The 22,530-nt window shown below is 35.0% G+C and overlaps 1 protein-coding gene across 1 annotated transcript in view; it reads left to right on the top strand.

Moving 5' to 3' along the window:
- The first annotated feature begins 1,577 nt into the window (after positions 1-1,577).
- scn1laa (sodium channel, voltage-gated, type I-like, alpha) overlaps positions 1,578-22,530 on the top strand; it is a 62,219-nt gene continuing 41,266 nt past the window's right edge. Inside the window, exons 1-2 of the mRNA XM_088930162.1 lie at positions 1,578-1,902; positions 19,162-19,475. Coding sequence (XP_088786288.1) covers positions 19,215-19,475 — 261 coding nt within the window. The 5' untranslated portion in view covers positions 1,578-1,902; positions 19,162-19,214. The remainder of the gene's footprint in view (positions 1,903-19,161; positions 19,476-22,530) is intronic.

Here is a 22,530-nt window from a genome sequence, read left to right as displayed (position 1 = left end):
ACACTAACACACACACTCACACCAGGGCCAATCTTACCAGAAACCAACTAATCTACCAGTACCTGTATGTCTTTGGACTGTGGAATGAAACTGGAGCACCAGGAGATAATCCACACAAACACAGAGAGAACTCATAAACACCACGCATATAGCACCCCAGGAATTTGTCCCAGAGATCCTCCGCTACAAGGGTACAATACTGCCACACACTTTCTAAAAACTTAAATTTAAAATAATCTTTTTGTAAAAACATACAAGTCTTTTCCATAATTTATATACATTTAGGTATTATTTTGAAATTATTTGTCCTTAAACATTAACTTTGTTTGCATTTGTGTGCATTCCTTTATACTAGAAAGACGCTGTGAAATGAAAGAAAATGTTGTGTCACTTTTATTTATATTTTAGATACATGGTACTGTATAACACTTACATGGTACTGTATAACTCATACAATTCTGAAAATCAAAAGGAAAAAGTCCTGAAGTAATAACTATTTATAAAACACATTAAGAAAAATTTGCTGCTACGAATTTTAAATGCTATTTTTCCCTTAGTCTTAAGGTTGTACTCTTTTGTTTCGTAGTACTGAAAATTATAAGAAAGCTTTACATATTAAAAAACTATTAAAAGTTGGGGTTGGTCTGGAAAAGTGTTGTAGTGTACATTTATATTATGTTCAAAAATTCATTGATTCTGACAAAGAACCCACAGACATAAACCTGAAAAGCAAACTCTTGGACTGTTGTTGAGATCATACTTACTCTATATTGTCTGTTTTTGTTTTTATTGTGAGCAATACATCTGTTTCATATTTTAAAAATAACCATTCATTTAACCAGATAAAACAATTGAAAACAAATTTGCATTTACAATAATAACCTACAGAGTAACCCAATTGTAGGACAATTCGTTTCAGAGGTCTTTCTTTACACATTTTAACTACAGAGTTCAAAACACTCTTCTACTGCTCCAACTCTGTAATGCTCCAACCCTGATATTGTTAAAGTACAAAATACAAGAAGGGAACATTTTCCAACCTATCTAGTCATGTCTACTGTTTATAATGTATTGTTAAATGAGAATATTTGTGAAATATATACCGACTGTTGCTTGTATAGTAGGTCACAGCTGTCTGTAAATGCTCCAAAAATAATAATAAGATAAACTTGTACTGTACATCAAAGTCCAGTAATTAACTTACTTCGATATTTCAGGTGCATACTTAAAAAGAGGTACTGTATAGGGCATATTTAACAAGAAAAAACGAAATCAGAAACCCAAATCAAGACAACATTAAATCACGTTGATACCACACACAGCATTCAAATATAAAGATAAAACTGATTGCACTTCTAAAGGTACTGATATTTTTGCCTGGCTAAAATTTAAAACTGTGGATAAAATGACCTTGTCCAAACGAGTTGATCTTTCTGCTGAAAGGCAGCCTACTATACGTCTGGAATTGGATGTTTTAACATGAAATCTATGATAGGACTTGCTTTCAAAATTGCCCTTGTTACGTAATTTTCATGTTACCTTTCAAAACAACCGACTGTCTGCAGCGGGTTGCTTACAGTTTACATGGGGATCACGCAGACTTTCCTTCTTGACTGTTCCAGGAGAGGCGTGAAATTCTCAGAGGAGCTGGCGTCATTCCTACCCTGTAATGAATGACCGGAAGCGATCAGGGTGTTACAAGGCGAGACTAGCAGCTTCTGTTTAGCTCTCTCCTATGATTGTGTTTATCTACTATAACGAAGAAGATTTTTGCCTAGAGAAAAAAAAATCTATCATAGGAGTTGGTAGATCTGCTTGCTTAAAAAATAGAGATTTACTCGCAGAAAAAAGAAGTGATCCACAGAACATTTCCAGATAAACCACCAGCCTTGGTTGATCATGGTGAGTAGATAGAGGGGGTGGCTGGGTTAGGATCGCCTAAAAGTGGTGAAAATAGTATGGATACATTTTAACTCTATATTACTGAAAATACACGATGAATTAATTAAATTTATTTGAACAGCTTAGGTAAAGTAAATTTCATTCTTAAAAAAACAGGTTCAATGTCCATAAAGCATATATATTTGAACGATCTTATCATGTTGACATTTTGACAAGTATTATCAGATTTAACAGTTCCCTTCTTAAACCATGTATAAAAAACGGATATCAGCCGGCTTTAATTCAATAATAGCCGTAGAAGTTAAGCTTCTTAAAAGCTAATTCTATGTCCTCGCCGTTTTCCTTTTTAGTGCCGACACAGAAAAAGGCGTCAGCTACCATCAATATGATTCTTACTATAATTTGACTTCTAACGTAAACTGTCTCACAGAATCGACCTTCATTTGGCCTTATTGAACATTTGCATTAAGCAACATATTACTGCTTAAAATAATGGAATCCAACGTTTTTTACATTTGTATAATCCAAAGCATAATTCTTGCCTGATTGGACTGAGTCGGTACTATTATAAGGCTCGTTTGGTGTCACAGTATTATTATAAAATGATAATAATAATTAATTAATTCTTATTTTATTTTTAGAAGTCTCGAGGCGACATAGCCCTTTAAAGATTTCAGCCTTTGCTGTTGAAATGCTTTTAGAAATACAAAAACAGCTATGGTTCTGTTTGAATGCGAAAGACAATGTACAGTATAGTGTACCGTTCCTAGACGACAAAATTTACATGAATTTTGTTATACAGTAATTCATAGCAACCACTGTGTATCTACAGATGTTTTTTGGGGAATGCACAAATATTCTCAGATTTCTTTAAAACATGAAAGCTTTGCAGTTTTTGAAACTGCCTGACATGCTTGACGCATATCTTATACCACTGACTAGAAACAATGCTTGTTTTCTGCTTGTGCCACCGGGTTTAGTTAATGAACGTAATGCAAGCTGTTGAAATAAGCTTATATCATTTGGGAGTATAAACGCAATTTTAAACATTCCGTGACATAGATACATCACATTACTGTAATATAACTTAAGGAGATAAAGCGAAGAAGAAGCTGTAGTTCTAGTGACATCCTCAATAAATATTTTATGACTCTCATCCATCCTAATGTGCGCCTCCTTCTGAAAGTGTAGGTGGGGAAAGGGGTTATTACAGTAGCGGCCATGGGAAAATAAATCTGGCAAAGCTTTTCTGTCCGGTAATTTTCATAACCTGTGTATAGTACACGTGATATATTCTCCTACCAGCAACCACAGCGAAACAAGAATCTAAATTCGTAACTCTTATTGGGAACAGATTAATGAAATTATTTGACGACTGAAGTTCAAATATTTTGATATGAGTGGATGTGAGCTGGGTAACATTTGCAATGGTAATGCAATGAAGAAACTAACGACTACAGTGATATATTTTCAATAAAATAATATAAACCGAGATTTTTTAAATATTATTTTACCCCACGGATAAACTCTCTCTTACTAATACTGCAACAGAAAGCCTGAGTTCTAATAATTAAGGCATTCTCTGTTCGAAGTATGAAGCAAGGAGTGGCTTTAAGCGTTATTTTTAAAGTGTGAATGATTTGACCGGTTTGGGGGGCTGTTTCTCCTCTCAGACTCGTAGAGCAGGGCGGAGATGTTGCGGTAAGAAAGGCTTAGAGCCTTTTCCATGGAAAATAAATGAAACCTCCAATATGGCGACAGCTGCAGCTTTCTCTCTCTTACCGTGAAAATCTGCAATGGGCAAGGTACCTTTTATGACGACGTCTGCTCTTCCAAATGTAAGGAAGTATCGTTTTATTAGATTCCTGGTGCACTGGAATTTAAACATGTACTAAATCCTTGTTTTACCTGTTAATATTGTGTCGCAGATTGATGTTTTTGTTTATAAGCAGAAAAGCTCAAGTGTTGTTTTTCTCGTGTCTTTTTTTGGAAATTACGATTTGACTTTCACGAAGCAGTGATGTTTCAAAATGTTGACAGAATTATACTTGTTACTTGTATTAAGTAAAGCATGAACATAATCTTTGTGTGCGTCGATATGTACTGTATGTACATACATACAGCACGCATGTAAATGAATAATCGTAAACATGATTTATTCCAGCAGTAGAAAATGTTGCAATTGTTGTCTTGATACAACAGACTTCATAACTGTCGTTATTTAAAACTTTATACTGTGTTATATCTGGTAATCTGAAGTAGATTGACTCATTGAAATAATTTTATCTTAAATGAATACATTGCTAGCTTGTTTGCTGTTTATTGTTGTTGAGAATTCCCATGCATTGCAATAATTTATCTTAGAAATAATATTAGAATATTGAATTTTGCTACAGTAACAGACTAATACTTGTATTGTGTATGTGTCTGTGTGTGCCTGAACCAATGCATCTCCAACATTTTTGTATTACTATAATTTATGGTACATTGTTTTTTCTGCTTGGTCAACCCAAATCCCAATAAAATTACAAGTAAGACCAGAAGTGATGCATATTTTGTGGAAAACGCGAACAGATTAATGCAAGATTGTGATATAAAGCCTGGGGCTAGTCAGTTTAGAATCATTTGCACTATTATAGCACCCAGTGTGACTAATATCCTTTGACCTTTTGCTCTTCCTCTTTTGGGCTTTTTCGTGAATTAATGGTAAAGACCCCATTTCTTTTCAGACATCCGGCAGCCATGCTGGGAGCTGTAGGGAGAAATTTCTAGTAGGACCAGCACTAACGCATGAATAGTCAGGAGACATTCACTTCTAGCAATCCTTCATCAAATGGAACTTGTATTTCAGAGCATTTTCTCCTTTAGACTGGCTTTTGTGTTTTGTTTTGAACTGGTGGTGATATTTTATTCGTGTAGTTTTTTTCTGCATCCACTGTATACTGCACATATGCTTCTACATAATCCCTTCGGTAATAGATGCCGATGGAAAAAACAAACGTTTCAAGCATTTTTTTTTGCTGGTGCAATCTAATATAATAGCGATTCTCTTTTCTATATAGATATTAACTCAGTTCGTTTACAGATTCCAGAAAAAAGCGGCTGGAACATTAAGCTTACAGAACTCTGAGTATAATTATTTAAATCGTCCACTTTACTTTCATTTATTTAGATTGTTTTTAGATGGGTATTGAAACTGGCATTTTTTTGTCTCCTTGCCGTTTTAAGTACACGTGTCACTTGGTGATATGGTTTGAAGTAATTTAATGAGCCAAGTGGTGGTTTTGTTAAGGAGCGCAGTGTAAACCAGAGGCGATCGGGTAGCGAAATGGCGAGCCATTCGGGAAGTGTTATGGTGTAGGTATTATTTGGAATATCGATTGCTTCATCGTCTATTTCTATCGTCTACCTATTCTGATTGATGTCTATGTAATGTCCTTGCACAAGGTCCGTCACACATAACGATTAGCATATACGTGTGTATAGAATGAAAGAAAAAAATGGTTTCTTAAAAAAAAAACTTTTTCGAAAGTATTATATACTGATACGCCATAATAGCAGAAGCGAACCACTCCAGCTATTCTGTTGGAAAAGCTTTCAGCACCTTGGACAGCAGCACTCGACTACGCCCATAGACACCAGACGTTTCCGTACAGCATAAATAAACATGTCTACCGTAGATTGGAAACGTACAGTTTTGGAATGTTTCAAGGAAATACTTGACAAAGGGACTGTCCGTTAAGAAATATAACATTTTTTTAGCTGTTATAAATTATTAGTGTGCATGTTTCATGTATCTTGTTGTCGAGCTAAATGTGATAAAATCAACACAAAGTGGCATGAATTGCAGTTTATATATTAGCAGATTGCAAACAAATGAAACCGAATACGTATATTATACAATTTGGAAGATTATCAAAAAATTAACATTATGTCCTTTTTATTGATTTTACAATTATTACTATCGAGCAATATCATCATGTGAAGGTTTTTATACAATTTGTTGTCCAAAAAGGCTATGTAAACACCTTATGCAGTGTTTTTTGAAAGTATCAAAAATTAAATATATTTGAGTTATAATGAAAAATACTATTTATTTGTCAGTATATCCCTTAACCCTCTTGACCCACAAGAATATAAACATTATAAACATTTTTTAGTGAAAGTCAGTCTGTCAAACTCTGTAAATAAACGTAATTCTTTACATAAATTTAGTCTTATTCAACCACCTGTTCTGAGAAAATGAATATAGTTAAATACTTGCCAGGAAATATCAGTAGAAAGGTTATCATTTCATAAATGTGTGTAAGAAAGTTAGCATACAACTGCAAAGGTTAATGTAGCACTATCCATTACTATTATTACATATTAAACAAATGAAATTGTCTGTGTGTATGCATTTTCTACTGCAGTTTTTGCTTTGTTATGTTAAGGTTCCTGAGATTCCTAAGAAGTGCCAAGCTCCTTCTGAAAGAACAGTGAAATGGTTCTCTTGTAGTTAACCCTCAAATAAAAAATAAAAATCAAATAAAAATCATTTCAAAATGTCCTAGAAAGCAGATTGCTTCTTAAATCTAGTGAAGGCAGATGCATGTCTCTGCTAATGTTATACTTATAAGGCAAGAGACTGTGAAATTCATAATAACTCATACACTATCATACTACCTAAAACAGGAATAGACTATTTTCCAGATATCATTAGGTTTGCTCTGAAGGTGGTAGGGGTGGGGCTGTCTTGGTTCCAAGCTGTGCCTGGCACAAGCATGTGTTAAAGAAGAATATATGTACTTAGGCTTAAAAAAGCCTATCACTTAGAGTTGCAACACATTAAATAACAAAGTTATTGTCAAGAAAGTAACATAACTTTTCTTGTGGCAGGTGCACTGACATTGGCACAGGTGAATTCATTGTGCTGATTGACATTTGCCATGAACAGTTGATCAACAGGAGGTCTGCTGTAAGAGTCATAGGTTAGCAATGTGTGTGGGCATTGTTGGAAATAATGCAAGCTGTACATCTGCACCACATGTTATACACCAGGTTACAGATGCTGTCCTTTTCCTCTCACAGAGCCTGGGCATGCAAGGTTTGTTTACTGGTCTCTGAGCCCTGGGTGTCACAGGACATCTCAGCTCATCCCACAAATGTTCTGTCTAATAGGGCATCAAGAGCATAACTGTTGTCATATCATCTTGCAAGAAAGCTGGCATTACAGAAATAGTAAGAGTACATGTGCTATCCTGTTGGAATGTGGTCACATTAGGATTAGCCTGCAGAAAGGGTAACAAGTGAGTTACCAGGTCTTGATCAATGAATCACTGTGCAGTCAGGTTGCCATCACACTTGCACCTCTCCTTTAATTGGTCGGATGTATAAAATGATTCTAATATATTTCTGCACATGAGCACCACACTCACTGACAGGGTGGTCTAAAAAACACCTTGATCCATTATTGAAGAAGATTTGACTCTTCTGCTGGAGAGTCCACCTGAAGTGTTGCACATGCCACCTAATTCTGATGTGGCAATGAATGTAGTTGAGCACCGGGCCAGTGAGTGATCTGGACCAAAAAAAGTGCTTCCTACACAGTAGTTAAACTGTGGATGGTTAGGTTATTGTGTTAATGATGCAGTGAAATTGGCAGTGATCTTTGGTGTGATGGTGATGTGTTAATCTTTGGTGTGGTGTTGTGACTTGTGGTCTCCCTTATCATGGCCTGTCACTGAAGGTCTGTGCTTAGCTGTGACACTTAACCAGCTTAGTAATTGTTGGCTGTGAACTTTCCATAGACGCAGCATCAGTGCACTGACTTAGAACAGTCTCCAGCATATCTATTGCATGAAGGCATTGTTCCCTTGATAAGCAGAATTATCATTCAACACGTTCAGTCAACTCATCATCTGTACCCAAAATGATAATAAATTTGGGGATGTATTGCTTATGCAATAGTCAGAGTCACTCAGGTGTAACATGATCTGTGATGAATGATCAATTAATAAAAATGATGACAAAACATTTAATCAATACCAAATTCTATATACAGTACGTTATTATTATTAAAACATAAATTCATAAATATACCTTATTTTAAAAAAGAACATTTCTAAAAAGAGTTTTACATTTATTTTGATGTTAAATACAGTATATTAATGTAGCCTATTAATCTATCATACATATTAAATGATAAACAACTGCCAAGGAGGGTATCTCCTCCCCCTCCTCTTTCCTTCCACAACTGTTTATCTATGAATTCATCCCTGATCTGCCATTTCTGTGAACATTCCCATATTGAGCAATTACTTTCTAGTAGCATGGTAGCATGCTGGAACTAAAGATAAAAACCAGATGAGCAAGATGGAATGAATATCCTGGTGTCATGTGCAAACACATACTCTAACACAAGTAAAAGTATATCCTTATCATAAGATATAGAGCCTTGCAAAAGTATTGAGACCCAGGCACAGGTTTCACATTTTGTTGCTTTAAAGCTTGCGGCTATGGCACTTTGAAGCAGTAATTAATATCTGTTATACACCCACTTACATAAGGGTTTGGTTCCTCAAGTCTTTACGTAGCCAGAATCTTACATAAATTGGAAGTTACTCTTTCTTAGCTGTTGCATGGATACATATAGAGAATTTCCACTTATGATAGTGCAGTGATACTCCATCATTTGCCCTAGCTGTGTCTGCCATTGAGGAACAGGATGGCAGGCTCACCAGCAATTATTGTCCTTTAATGGTTAACAGGTGTCTTTGCTGATCACAGAGGGGGGTAAACAGCAAGAGAGAGAATGTAGCAGCAGGTAGCATCCCACAAGGTAGATAGAGAAAGGAAACGTCCCTTGTTTATGTAGGTTGAGAGAAATGAAATAATAATGAATAAAAATATTTTAAAACCCAATAATTTGAATATGTGAACACCAAATACAGTATACACCTAAATATATACAGTACACTAAATAATTCACTGTTGCCTTTTTAAAAAATATATAAAACTGAAAATTAAATTTGTAATTTAATTACCCTGCACTGGACTTTTCAGTCATTAAACACAAAATAAAATCCACGGTAAAAAATACAAATAATAAAATCACTCGTGTCCTTTCCTAATATGATTGCACAAAGGCTTACTCATAATTTACAATGAAAAAGTGCAAGACAATATGCAGAGTTTGCCATGTACAGTATTTGTGAAAGTCAAATTTAAGTGTAGAACAGAGACTGTATTATGTTTACTTCACACTATTCATCGGCAGAAGGAACTTAATGCACTATGTGCTTGTGCATGTACCTTAAACTCTCCTTACCTAGAAAAGTTTATTATGGAACCCGCAAGAGGTTTTTAAGTAAAGTTGAACTTTCATGAGTCTTGTGTAACTGTATACACAACCTACTCCACACAGAAAAAGAAAGAAATTAATTAGATAATTAATATAAAATAAAACTAACGATTCACACCTTTGCTTGGGAAAACCTTTTATTTTATTTAGGTGCACAAAATGACTAACAAGCTAACTAATATTAGTGGTTCTCATGATTTCAAAATATAGACACTTATCTCTGTGAGGTTCCTTGGTCAGGTAGTGAACTTCAAGCAAAGATTCAATCAGGAAGAAGCAGTCATATGAACTCAGGGATAAAGTGGTATAAAGGCACAGATCAGGAGAATGGTATAAAACTTTGAAAGACATTAATATCTTTTCGAGCATGGTGAAGTCGATCATTAAAAAAAGTGGAAGGTACCTAGACATTGCCTTGGTCAGGCTGTTATTTCCAAACTGAGCAGCTGAACTAAGTGAAACAGTTTAGGGATACCACCTTGAGGACAATGTTGAAAGAATTGTAGAGTTTTTGTGGCTGAGATAGGAGAAAACGTCAATGAGTCAGCAGTATTAGTCATTCCACAAATGGGGCTTGTATAGAACTGAAGAAAAAAAATCTCAAATCCTGCATGAGGTTTTCAACAAAGAACCTAATGATACTGAAAATATGTGGCAAAAGATTTTGGGGTCACACAAGACAAATTTGGAACTTTTTGGTCTAAATGCAGTTACATCTGATGAAATGTTAACACAGTACTCAATCAAGTACTGATTAAAACCAACATCCTATCATCCTATCAATATCCTATCAAACTAAACATGGTGTTATATTTATGTTATATAACATTATGTTATATTTATGATTCTCATCAGCTAGCTTGTGAAGCTTTTCAGTAGTGATGGGATCATAGATTAAACAAAGTATTGGCAAAACATCTAGAAAAACCAGCATCAGATCTAAAACTTGGACAAAAAAATCAACTTTTTGCTAGACAATGAGTCCAGAGCTACACTGGAATAAAAAAATGAATGCCTCTAGTGGCCCAGTCAAATTCCTGACTTGAATCCTACTGAGAATCTGTGGAAAAACTTGAAAACTGCTATCTATAAGTGGTCTGTAAGTGGTCACCAACTGCGTCTTTTGTGAGGCGCTGTAGTAAGATTTGAAAGACATAAAATGTATATAAAACTAAGTTATAAGTTTTGAATTCAAGGAACCAGATTTGTGGCTGTTTAGTTGCTGAATTGAATTACAGTGTGGATCCAGGTTGTGCATGGCATTAGCTTGACCAAAAAGAGGGAGGGGGGGGGGTACTGTTGTAGATATATTAGCTTACTGAAGTTATCTATTAAGTGTAACAACCATTTTATTTAATTACTTTAAATTTGTTACTAATGCAACGACTCCTGATCAATCAGTTCCCCTGGCAAACAGTATTTAGGTTCTGGTGAATTAAGTAAAGAAGATAGCTGACAGTTTATACTCAATTCAAGCATACGCAATATGAATTTACCAGTTATTTTACAGTATTTCAGATAATTGGTGGATTTTGGAAAGACACTGGTTTAGAAATATAGGCAATATATTTTTAGATAAGCAAATTACAGACAGGGCTGTTCAAGGCTCGACTATTACAATGAGCAAGTAAATTTGAAAAACACCTTTTTATTTTTCCCCTTTCTCACATTTCCAATGTATATAGCCAGATTTAAGTAAACTGGACTAACAAGTGATATATAATTTAACACTAGTTTCACTTCAGTTGCCTGAAATCTGCAACTTGTGCAGTACTTAGGGGGATTATTAATGTAAGAATTAGAAGCACTATGACAAAGATCTGTCTGAATGTTTAATCTTGATTTAAAGACGACAATGGATACTCACAAAGGGGAAAAGACTTGTTTTGTGCTTGATCACCCTCCAGAGATCCTCTGTCTGAGCCATGGTGCCAGCCTAAGATAATAAGAGATGATGCAATGGTTCACCTGGGCTTAAGGCAGGAATTGTTTGTGTCGCTTATTGTGCTGCTGCCCTTTAGAGACAAGCCGCAGTGAGAGCAGAAGAGGTGAAACCTCTTGCAACCTGCAGCTGCACAATGGTCTCAAAGTAAACATCCGTCTCTTTCTGTCTCTCTCAAGTCAGTTGGTCTTCGCCTCTTTGTTTTGCCAGTAGAATTATTGCATTGTCAGCTCCATTTTGAGAAATGAAAAACAACACTATTGTTACTTATGAGAAGTAAATTTCTTAATTTTGACGATATAGCCAAAGACTGTTAAGAACACCTTGTTGCTTTCTCCCCTTTCAGAAGCAACCTTATACCTAAGTTATAGGTTTTAGCTACAAGGATCCAAATTGTGGCCATTTAGTTCCTGAATAACAGTGTGAATCCCGGTTGGGCATGGTGTTAGCTTAATCAAAAAATAAATGTGTGAAATACTGTTACATAAATATTCTCTTATGCAAAAGTGCAATAAAGCTTTTGTTAAATTAATTTGTTACTGATACTAAGACTCGTGATCAGTCAGTCCCCCTATGCATATTTAAGAGATTAGGTCAAGAAACAGCTGACATTTTTGTTTCTGAATCACAACTGATATCTGCATCCTGAATATGAACCATACTTAAACAAATCAGCTTCTAGTTTTTCTTGTCTGATCTAATGCAAGCATGTGTAAAAATGATCAATAATGTGTAATGAAATTTCTCTTTCTGCATAATATCATTTCTGATGTCTATGATGAGCTCTAAATAAACACTGTTCTACATTTTAAGATTTTTAGACATAGGTCTAAACCAGTTTGATCTCCATTGGCTCTGACTCTATTCTTTAGTGAGGACACAAGAAATCAGCATCCTGCCAGTTTAGTGTTTATTTTGGCACACATGTAATTGTTTAAGCTGTCAGGCACCCAGCAATTCTAATGACTGCAAATTCTTTAGAAAATCAAAGCATGGGTCATGTTTTGCCTGGGGTTATTTTGGTGAAACCTCGACTGCGTAGCCACTGAAAATTAGAGTTAAGAAGTAGGACAGCGTTAAAAATGACAGTGTGCTCACTTTTCTTGTCTGTGTGTGTTGTAAGAATGGAATGGCACTGGATGGGGGTTGGGATTAACTCTCAATTACAACACACTGAGTAAAGAGTTTCTTTAAATTGTATAACTGTAGTTTTTGTTCAAGTGTGTCTCATTATGACTTTATAATTATAAACTGTTTTTTATCCAAAAGTCCAAAAATTATAACTGATTTTTGATGTACAATAACCCAGCAATATTGAGAGAGAGGAAAGGAGCAAATGCAGTGTAATGCATGTAATAACACAGAGTCCATTTAAATCTATCCTGTTTTAGAGCTGGAAATGGATTGTTTCCCACATTCTGCTTTTATATAGTGTATTCAACCCTAGTATTAAAGCAATTTATGCAATGTGTAGTTTTATCATGAGAAATGTAATCTTTACGCTACTGCCTTAAAGTATTGTTCATTGAATACTACTATTTGTGCATTGCTGCTTAGAAAAATGAAATATTTTGCCAGTGTTTTTGTCTTCCAGCAGGACAGTGGCCCTAAACTGTGGTAGAAGCTTTCCAAAGTATGGTATCTATAATAATGGAAGACAAAAAACTTGTAGTAATGGAGTATCTTCAACACTTGGCCTTAGAGAAAGGTTGGTAACAGGGTTAAAGCATGAATCCACCCTGGCACCTCATTGACTACATCTTAAGTTGGGGTTGGTTGCTTACAGATGTCATATGAGCTAATGTTAAGCTTTCTCAAAGCTTAAGCAAGTTTATTTTTAACCATGAAGCATTTCATACATTTCCATATCTAAATGTGAAGCACTAGTTTTAAAAGCAATGGCTCTCCCACATAATTACGCTCAAAAGGTCATTTCATCCACATCTTATTTTCTGTTGTATTTATCAGAAATATACTGAATTCCTGTAATGTAATTAATGCTCAGACACACCCGTGAAGTAGTACAATCTATGAATGCAATCAATTAACTATTTTAACTGAATTTCTTCAATGTCTAAAATGAAAGGCTTAATACAAGTAAAGTGAAAATAAACTACAATGGAAACTGATATATACTATGTTTATACTATACAATTAGAACTAAATTTTAAATGTAAGTCCTTTGCTTGTTTTTTGTAAGATACTGTATCATTCTGGATAATACACTGCATTATTCAGAATACATGTTGATGTTTCATATGACACGTTATTCTTCATACTTGCTTATATTTATGCATGTGCAAGAACCTTGCTCTTCTCCATGAGTGCATGAAACCAGAAATATTCTAAGTACTAGAATATGCATGCAAATGTGCAATATAAATGAATTATGAAGGTAAAGATTGTTTGGCTCTAAAACCCATGCTTTAAGTAGAGTGTGACAATATATAACCATTTGTTAGCTTACAAGAAAACCTGCTTAGCATCCAAATTTTAAATGTATATTTCATGTTCACTAACAAAATCTGAATTTTCATAGGATGTTGAATGTTTTAACCCGCCTTTGCTGCCGATAGGTAAAGCTTGTGGCTGTTGTAGAACTAATAATTTTGACAAACTCCTTTCCATGGATCTCTTGTATAATTTGAAGTAGTAGGATTTGCAAATATCCTGCAAGTGTATTATAAAATGCATTATAAATAGGACTTATTGTATATAAAAGAGGATATACAGTACTGTATGTTTTAAATATACCGTTTTTTGTTTATTTTGTTACAGCATGGTCACTGATTTCATTGTCTGAAACGAGGGGCATGACCCCCAGACTAGGCACCATTGATATTTATCATGCACATTTTGTGCATCAGAAAAAAATTGAAATTTAACCCTTTGATCATCATTATAACATACAGTACATTAGGAACTGTCAAGAAATATGAAATCCTTAATATTTTAAAACACGTTACAGGTTACACAATTATCTGCACTTGGAATTGGGGTTGCTAAAAAGTAATCTAACAACTGACTGGAATTGTTTTTTTAATAAATACCTACAGATTTCACTAAATATTTTAATTCAAACCATGTTTGAATTAACAAGATTTGAATTAAAAGGCATTTGTTACTTATGTTTGTTTCCATAAACAAGATTCTGTTTGAGTTGAAACTTCTTTTTAAAACTGGACTTTGAAAATACTTGTGTTGATATTATTGCTATCAAGGTTTAAAAAAATCCTAACATAATTATTAATCTCATTAATACTTGGCTAGGGTAGGTGGGTCACCATGTCTATTTTTCAGAGAGCACCTAGAATTGGTAGAATATCATACAGTATATTTAATTTGACAAAAAAGACCTAATGTTATTTGATCATGTTGATATTCAATGATGTTTTAATCTTGACTGAGAAAATGTGAGATATGCAGGTCAGTTTTAAGTGCATGTACTAGTGAAAATACACTAGATTTACCATACATATGGTGATTATATACCAATCTGACCATTAAAATTTTTAATGTTGTAAGTAGTTTTATTAAACTACAAAATGGCAAAAAATGTCATCTTCAAAACACACTGCCTTGATTTTAAGGAGAAAAAATTGAATCCTCTGTGACAGTGCAAAGAAAAGATAATAGTGAGTTCAAAGTTTTGTGATGCAGTCACAAAATTCTGGAAAGGAGTGGAAATACTGTATTACACAAGAGTTCTTTCAGACATATTCCCTTACATCCATTATAGAAAAACTGTTTTGGCCATCCATGTTTGATGTGAATTCATGTTATTCTTACCTACTGGGATACCTGAAAGATCAAGTATTCAAAGGTAACTCACATACTTTAGAAAATTTAGGGCGTCCAGTAGCATTTGAACAACAAACATGTATTGTATTTGTAACCTTGTAAAATGTGATTGAATTTAAAGGAGAGCATAATGAGCATGTTTTCCCACTGTTTAAGGATAATTTACAAACTAATCAATGTTTCTCACTTACGTTGGTTTAATGATCTTTAATGATTTGTTCATGATAGGTTTCGATATTTGCTTTGGATTGTTCTCCTGCTAGAAAATCCATTTGGAACCAAGCTCAAGCTTCTTGATAAAAGGTTTAAAAGGCTCTAGATTTTAGTTTAAAATACATTCGGATCCTTTGGAACCCACCAATTCCTCAGGTATAATAACAATACTGGGACATACAAAACACATTAATTTCCCTGCTCAACAGGGGGATGACATTCTTAACAATTCTCATTAACATGAGCTTTTTGTGTGAAACATACCACTTATTAAGGAAAAGCTCAATATGTTGGTTCACCCAATAACAACACATAGTCCCATTCAACAGCAAGTCATTTAGATGTCATCTGGCCTTCTGGTCAGTTCATTTTCCTTCTTTTTGTGTTGCCATGGAATTCAACCTTGGAAATCAAATTCATGAGCTCAGTTTTGAACAGTGTTCTGGATGATGACAATGCCCGAGATTGTTGACTGTTCTTAATTGTTGCCTTTGGTACTTTTTGAGAAATTATTCTATCCTCTTGCTGATAGGTAACAGCCATTTCACTAGCCTAGAACATGGTGAACATCACTAGCCTGATGCTTGACACTTCATTTCAGTCTAGGATGTTTATTATCTAATGATTTATTTTTTTACTGTTGTGGAGGTTGAGGACCCTTTGTGTGAAATTTGTATGAACAGAACTGGACTGTATTGAACCTCCTTTTTACCCAAAACTAATCAAGCTGAATTCAAGAGAAGCTTAAAATCTCTGTTTATTAAAGCTACAAGAGAATTAAAAAAAATCACTACAGGGTTACATTTGCCACATTTATTTTTGACATTCAAGACGCATTATTTATAAATCTATGTAACAAATTGTGTTTAATATATAATATAAAATAATATTTACCTTTTAATTTTTATTGTTCACCAGTCTTGATGAATGGAATTTCCTTGCTAAATCAACTCCAAAGAATTTAAAGGCAACTGTACATACATATAAACTGTATGGACTGGCATCTCATACAGGGTGTATCCTGTCTGGTGCCTGTTGCTTGCCAGGCTAGGCTCTGGCTCCCTTGCGACCATGTACTGGATAAAGCTGTTAGAAAGTGTATGGATGTGTACATGTAGATCCGTATACAGCACACTGTGTGTACATGCAGTATATACAGTATTTTACTTAAATAACTTTTTTTTTCATTTTTGTTTTCTCTTGTCTGGCATGATTATTACATCATTCTGTGCCGTGTCTGCTGATGCTGTTGTAATAGGACACCAGTGACAGCCAGATAAATCAATTTTCTCATTTGATTGAATGTCGTCAAGTTTTTCTCCTCCACTACAGTATGTTCCTGTTTGGCGTGGCTGTTGCTGTGCTCTAACTCAGCACATTCCTTCCTTGTCTTCAAAAATAAACCTTTCTTCTCTCGAGTGTCTGCCACTGACTCTGAGACATTTCAACAAAAATATAGATGTGTTCATGAGATGAAAAGTCATGCTGTGGTAACCATGGCAACTGAGAATAGATGCAAGGAGACACTAGGGTAAATGATCAGCACTTAATGCATTTTTGGTGTTTGGTACAGTGCTACTGCATTGCTATTCAGATATATATTCCCTATTACTATAGCATGCTAGTTTTGTTTAGTCTCATTACATTTCTACATTTCACTTCATTTTGTGGGTCTGCAGTGCAGGGCATATTGTATTGTCTTTTTTAATTGATCAAAATAGAGGTTTGCTTAAAACAAAGTGTTAATTTTGAAATGACTGACCATCACCGTGAGCACAGTATAGACAGTAAAGACAAAAGCAATTTGCTTTTCTCTTTAACATCAAGCAAATTGATGTGGATTTCAAAACATAAGGCAGACAGCGCTAAATTAGCCGTCAAAGATATCAGCACCTGATATTGAATTATCCTCCACATGGATTCCTTGATTCAATGGCACTTTCCTCTGGATTTCTACAGTACATGTTTTTGCGCTCGTGGTATTCTTCCACTTACGTTTTATTTTCTCACATGCATAAAACATACACTTGTTTTATATAGCCAGCACACCAATCCATTGGTGCCATTTGGAAAAAATGGCAATGCTGGAAGTCAGAATCTGATCAAATAGAAATGTCAGGGAGAAAATGGGAACAAGCATATCCTAAAAATGTAAATGAACTCAAGCACAGCCATATTTCTGTTCATTTTTTCCAAGCTTAAGTGTAAAGGCCGAGCATCCTTGTATGCGGCCGACTATTCCATCTTTCAGCTGTGTTGGAAGGGAGTAACAGATAAAACCATCATGTTGTAAATTCAGCTGTAGAGGAAGGTGTTTTTTTGGGATTGTATAAAAAATGACAGAAGTGGGCAGTAAAGAAAAGAGTTACGTGAATGAAAAATGAAAATTCAGATCTGTTTTTCAGTTTTTGCTGAAAACGGAAGGGAAGCTTTTTGTTGTAATTGATATACATAAGTGTGTCACAGGACAAATATCTTGAGAAATATATATGTGATTTGTGCAATATGAACATGCATGGCATTTACAGAACAATTCACTTAAGGAACTGCAATTTTTTGAACGGTGAATTTTGTGGAATAGTATATGATAACCACAACACTCCTTTGCCCATGAGTTGGGGTTATTGACATTATAGATTCATTCTCTTCCTCTTATTCAGTCTAGACAATGAATTACAGCCATGGTGCTCTCAATATCAAAACTAAATTAAAAATGAGAGACAAAACCTTCTCTATTATCAGCACCTGAATGGTAGAATTAAATAGAAATAAATCATTTGTAAATTCTAATTTATTTTGTGAGCCCTGATTTTGATCAAATTCCTGATTTAAGTGAATTTAGAGAAGCTGACGTTGTATGAGTTCATATGCTGCACAGTGTTCATCTTGATGGTTTGGACAAAGGAGACAGCTATTGGTTTTTAGGATTATTTGAATATTTTAATACTGCATTGGGAATTTGCTGATTAGATTTCTAATAGCACAAACTGAATTTTACTGTATCGCTTATTCAAGTGAGTACAATTCTACAGCAACGTACATACAGTAGCTTACTGTACCAGGACAGCCGCCACCATGATCCTCACTACAGCTGGCCTTTCACACTTCATAGAAAGTCATTTAACATCCATGTGGACAGTGCATGTCAGATTAAAGTTGACTCTTGCTTATTAACTGAAACTGTCTTCTGTTTATTTTTATTTTGTGTTCACTTCTTTGAGACAGAAACAAAACAGTGACATAACAGCAGTCTTCTCCCATGCTCCACCCTCCTTCTGGTGGCAACTCTGCTCTCCCCAGCCCATTGCATTTCACAACATCAGCCACCATTTCCCCAAATCGTCCAGTTCCTTCCCTGGCCCCCTGTGTCCAAGCATTAGAGAAGGCCAGCAAATCTTTGTTTTCTTTTTTGACACACGGACATTTCAATGTTCAATAAAAGGATGGTGCTTCAAAACAAGAGTTGGGTTCATGGGGCATAAACATATGTCTGAATGCTAGGGCTTGTAAAGCAATATAAATACTGTATTGTGAAATTCTGTGTCGTATAAATATGTTTTAGGAATATTTGTTCTTTGTCTTGCAAAATAAACATGACTAACACCGTGGGCTTTTATCATTTATTTGTTTGTACTTAAAGTTCCAAGAAACATTTTACCTTTATTATGTAGCATTCTGTCGCAGGTTCAATGCAAAAGTAAGTAGATCATCTTTCTTCCTCTAATGCGGTAAATATTAGGTGAATAATTGATTGTCGGTTCATAACCAACAGCGTCATAATGTCTCCTTTATTAATATTCATACTATCGTTCTTTTAGATCCTTTCTGAGCTCAAAAATCACATGGTTTGACCAAAGGAAACTGTAATATTTATATCGGAAACTGACCATCTCCTGCACCCAGTCTTGCCATGTGGTTCATATCTTTATTTTTTATTTTGTTGTTGTTTTTTTCCTTCTAGATCTTTCTTATGCAGGAGGCTAAACATTAACTTTGAAGGTGCAGGATGAAAAGATGGCACAACTGCTTGTACCACCAGGACCAGACAGCTTCCACCTGTTTACCCAGGAGTCTCTTCAAACTATCGAGAAGAGGATTACAGAGGAGAAAGGAAAGAAACCCAAAGGAGAACGTCCCGATGATGACGAAAATGGCCCCAAACCAAATAGTGACTTGGAGGCTGGGAGATCACTGCCATTCATATATGGTGACACACCTAAAGGAATGGTTTCAGAACCCCTCGAGGATCTGGACCCTTATTACATCAATGAGAAAGTGAGTGCATCCGAAGAGAGACAGAGGGTTTTTACTCTGGACACAGTAGAATTTGGTGCAGAGCTCTGAAGTGTATCTGTTCTTTACTGTAGTGGCTGGCTGTGTCGGATATCTTTTTGTTAGTTGTAATATGTTCAGTTTTTCGTAAGTATTGCTCAGAAGCTAATAGATGCAGCTTGTTTTGTGAAGTGATACAACTTAGTATGTTTTCATTACTCCTTCAATACATTGTCACATCAAGGCAAAGTTTCCCCTGGTTGTAGCAAAATAGGGACTGAGTGTGAGGAACCTGAAATCTGCTTTATATGATAATAACACAATCTTTACAAGACAACCACCGAATCATTTAAATTAGGTAATTCATTAATTAAGGTTAATGAATTTTTAAAATCCCATATCTAAAAACGTACGTAGTTTCCAAAGGCTGCCATCCTGCAAATCCAGAGGTTGGTGGAGAGGAGGGATGGTAGTGTGGCTTTATGTTTTTAAGCTTAAGGAACAGCCTGTGATCACCATCCCTACTGTGAAGAATGGTTGTGGCAGCATCATGATACTGGGATGTTTCTTATTGTCCGGGACTGGGGCACTTCTCAGGATATAAGGGGAAATGAATAGAGCAAAGTACAGAAATGTCCTGGAGGAGAACTGAGAAACTGAGAAGAATGTTCACTTTTCAGTGTAACAACAACCCAAATTACACAGTCAAATAACAGTTGGAGTTGCTCAAAAACATTAAATGTCCTTGGGTCAGAGAAATATCCAGTATCAGGGAGTCAGAGCCCTGACCTCAATCCAGTTGAAAATCTGTGGAATGGCACTTTATGTCTATGTATCAGGTTAAAAGAATGCATAGACTTTCTATAAGCAATATATGTCTATGTTCAGGTGGGTAGCTGCGTCAGCATGCGTAGGCTGCAAAGGAACAAGTAAAAGGTTTATTCCATGGTGAAAAGAGAAGAAAGAAAACACAAAGTTTTGGCTGTGGAGCCTTCTTCGGCCTTCTTCACACCTGAAGAAGGCTCCATGGCTGAAACGTTGTGTTTTCTTTCTTCTCTTTTCACCATGGAATAAGCCTATTATTGTTCCAATATATGTCTATGTACAGTATCAGGTACCATAGTCACCAGGGGTCACCAGGGTACCATTAGTTACAGGGATCATAGTATAAGATAACACTGTTGTGGTTATGCCTCTCTAGGACTCTCAGATTATTCAACCCCTCCCTCCCACTAAGAGTGGTTTGAAAGTCCTTTCACAACTTGCTTCTGAAAGAAAGCAATTTATTACTGTTATTCAGGGGGGCAATCTCTAAAAAGCCTATTTTCTACCTGCTACCATGCAAAATGACACTGGATTCCTGAGTCTTAATACAGGGAAAATATGTTATCAATAGAGAAAGCAAGCTACAACAGAGCACTGCATCATATTCATAGATCACCACACTGTACTCTTTCTTTCTTCTTTACTCTTATGGTACGATACTGAACAACATTCTGTGCCTTAACCGTAACTACACAGACAATCTTCAGAAAGGTTTTGCATCTTCAAGAAATCACAATCAATCAGCAACAAATCACATGATAAGTGTTATAGTTGGAGATAAACAAGTCAGACTGTGCTCCAGGAAGGCTTTGAAGTGCTCTAAAGTGGAGATTTACATCTGCATTTACATCTGCATTTTATGCATCATTCAGAAATGCACTTCAGTAGAAGATCACGAAAACCTAAATCAGAATCTGCTGAAAGATGTGCAAATAATACTTTTTTTAAGTTTATTTTAGATTTATTAAAATATATATTTAAAGTAACTATTTTAGTAATAATATGACTTTTAGGTACATGAGAATGACATTTAATATACTGCACATATAAATATTTATAAATCTTGAAATGCATGAATATTAAGTATTTCCTTGAATTTGGTAAATAAAGCAAAATGAAGGGACTGCTTCAAAAATATGATTTGCTTATTTGTTGTCTGTTGATGTGCAGCTTGTGCTTGTGCAATTTGATGTTTATATTAGCTCCAGATCTTTGCAATCACTAGTGATCTTCCAGTTGATAATTTAAGCTACAGTACATATTTCACAACATAGCAAAGGTGTGCATATTATCAAAGTAATATGTACTAACTTTGGTGCAAAAAACCTTGAAAACCTATCTATGTCACACAGATTTTCATGTGTGAAGCCAAATATATTATTAAAATATAGCTCATATTCACAGAAACAGTTTACAATGCAATGCACACTACTCATGCAGTATTGACACCCACGGTGTCAATAGTGTTTTTTCTAGCAACTTAATTTCAGCAATTTATATACATTATATATTGTTTTTTAAACTTCTTTCTTTAGGGTTTTATTTCTATGAACAAATGCTACTGTGAAATGGAAAATTAGATTAGTTCAAATATTTATTTCAGACATACTGTATGTCAGTAGTTAAACGAATTCTGTAAAAGCAGAGTGTCTACAATTGTCACTTGTTTAAGAACTATTACTATACATGTATATTACTTAAACCAATTTCATTTAAATGTTTTAGTCAGTAAAATGAGGTTTTGGACTCAAAGTCATGTTATTGTGATAAGAGATTTACAATCATACAGTATGTATAGTGTCTGTTGGAAAGAAGAAAAGCAAGAAAGAGGGCTATATAATTTCCCTCTTTTGTGAACAACAGAGCTCTTGTTTTGTTTTCTTTAGTAACATACTGTAGGTTTGCATTTAGGGAATCCTGTATATATTTTACATTCTTCATTGAAACTGTCGTAACTAGATGTTTTAAACACATTTCATTGTTATTTGATAGCATTAAAAGCAATATTCAGCTAGTGCATTTCTTTTCAATGATGGTCAGTTTGGGTGCTCATAAAGGTTGTTGTCATGTAGGGTCATTACAAAAGCCATTAATTTGAGTTACTATAGAAAATACTGCCTTGTTAAAAGACATATGAAGTACTGTGAACTGGTGTAATTACAATTGAACATGTCTGCTGGTCAAGGTGTCATCTGATCATTTTTAGATTCGAGAACTAAAGCAGTTAAAGATA

Source organism: Atractosteus spatula, chromosome 13 (assembly GCF_055471065.1).
Source record: "Atractosteus spatula isolate fAtrSpa1 chromosome 13, fAtrSpa1.hap1, whole genome shotgun sequence".
NCBI classification, from domain to species: Eukaryota; Metazoa; Chordata; class Actinopteri; order Semionotiformes; family Lepisosteidae; genus Atractosteus; species Atractosteus spatula.
This window is presented reverse-complemented; position numbering and strand designations above follow the sequence as displayed.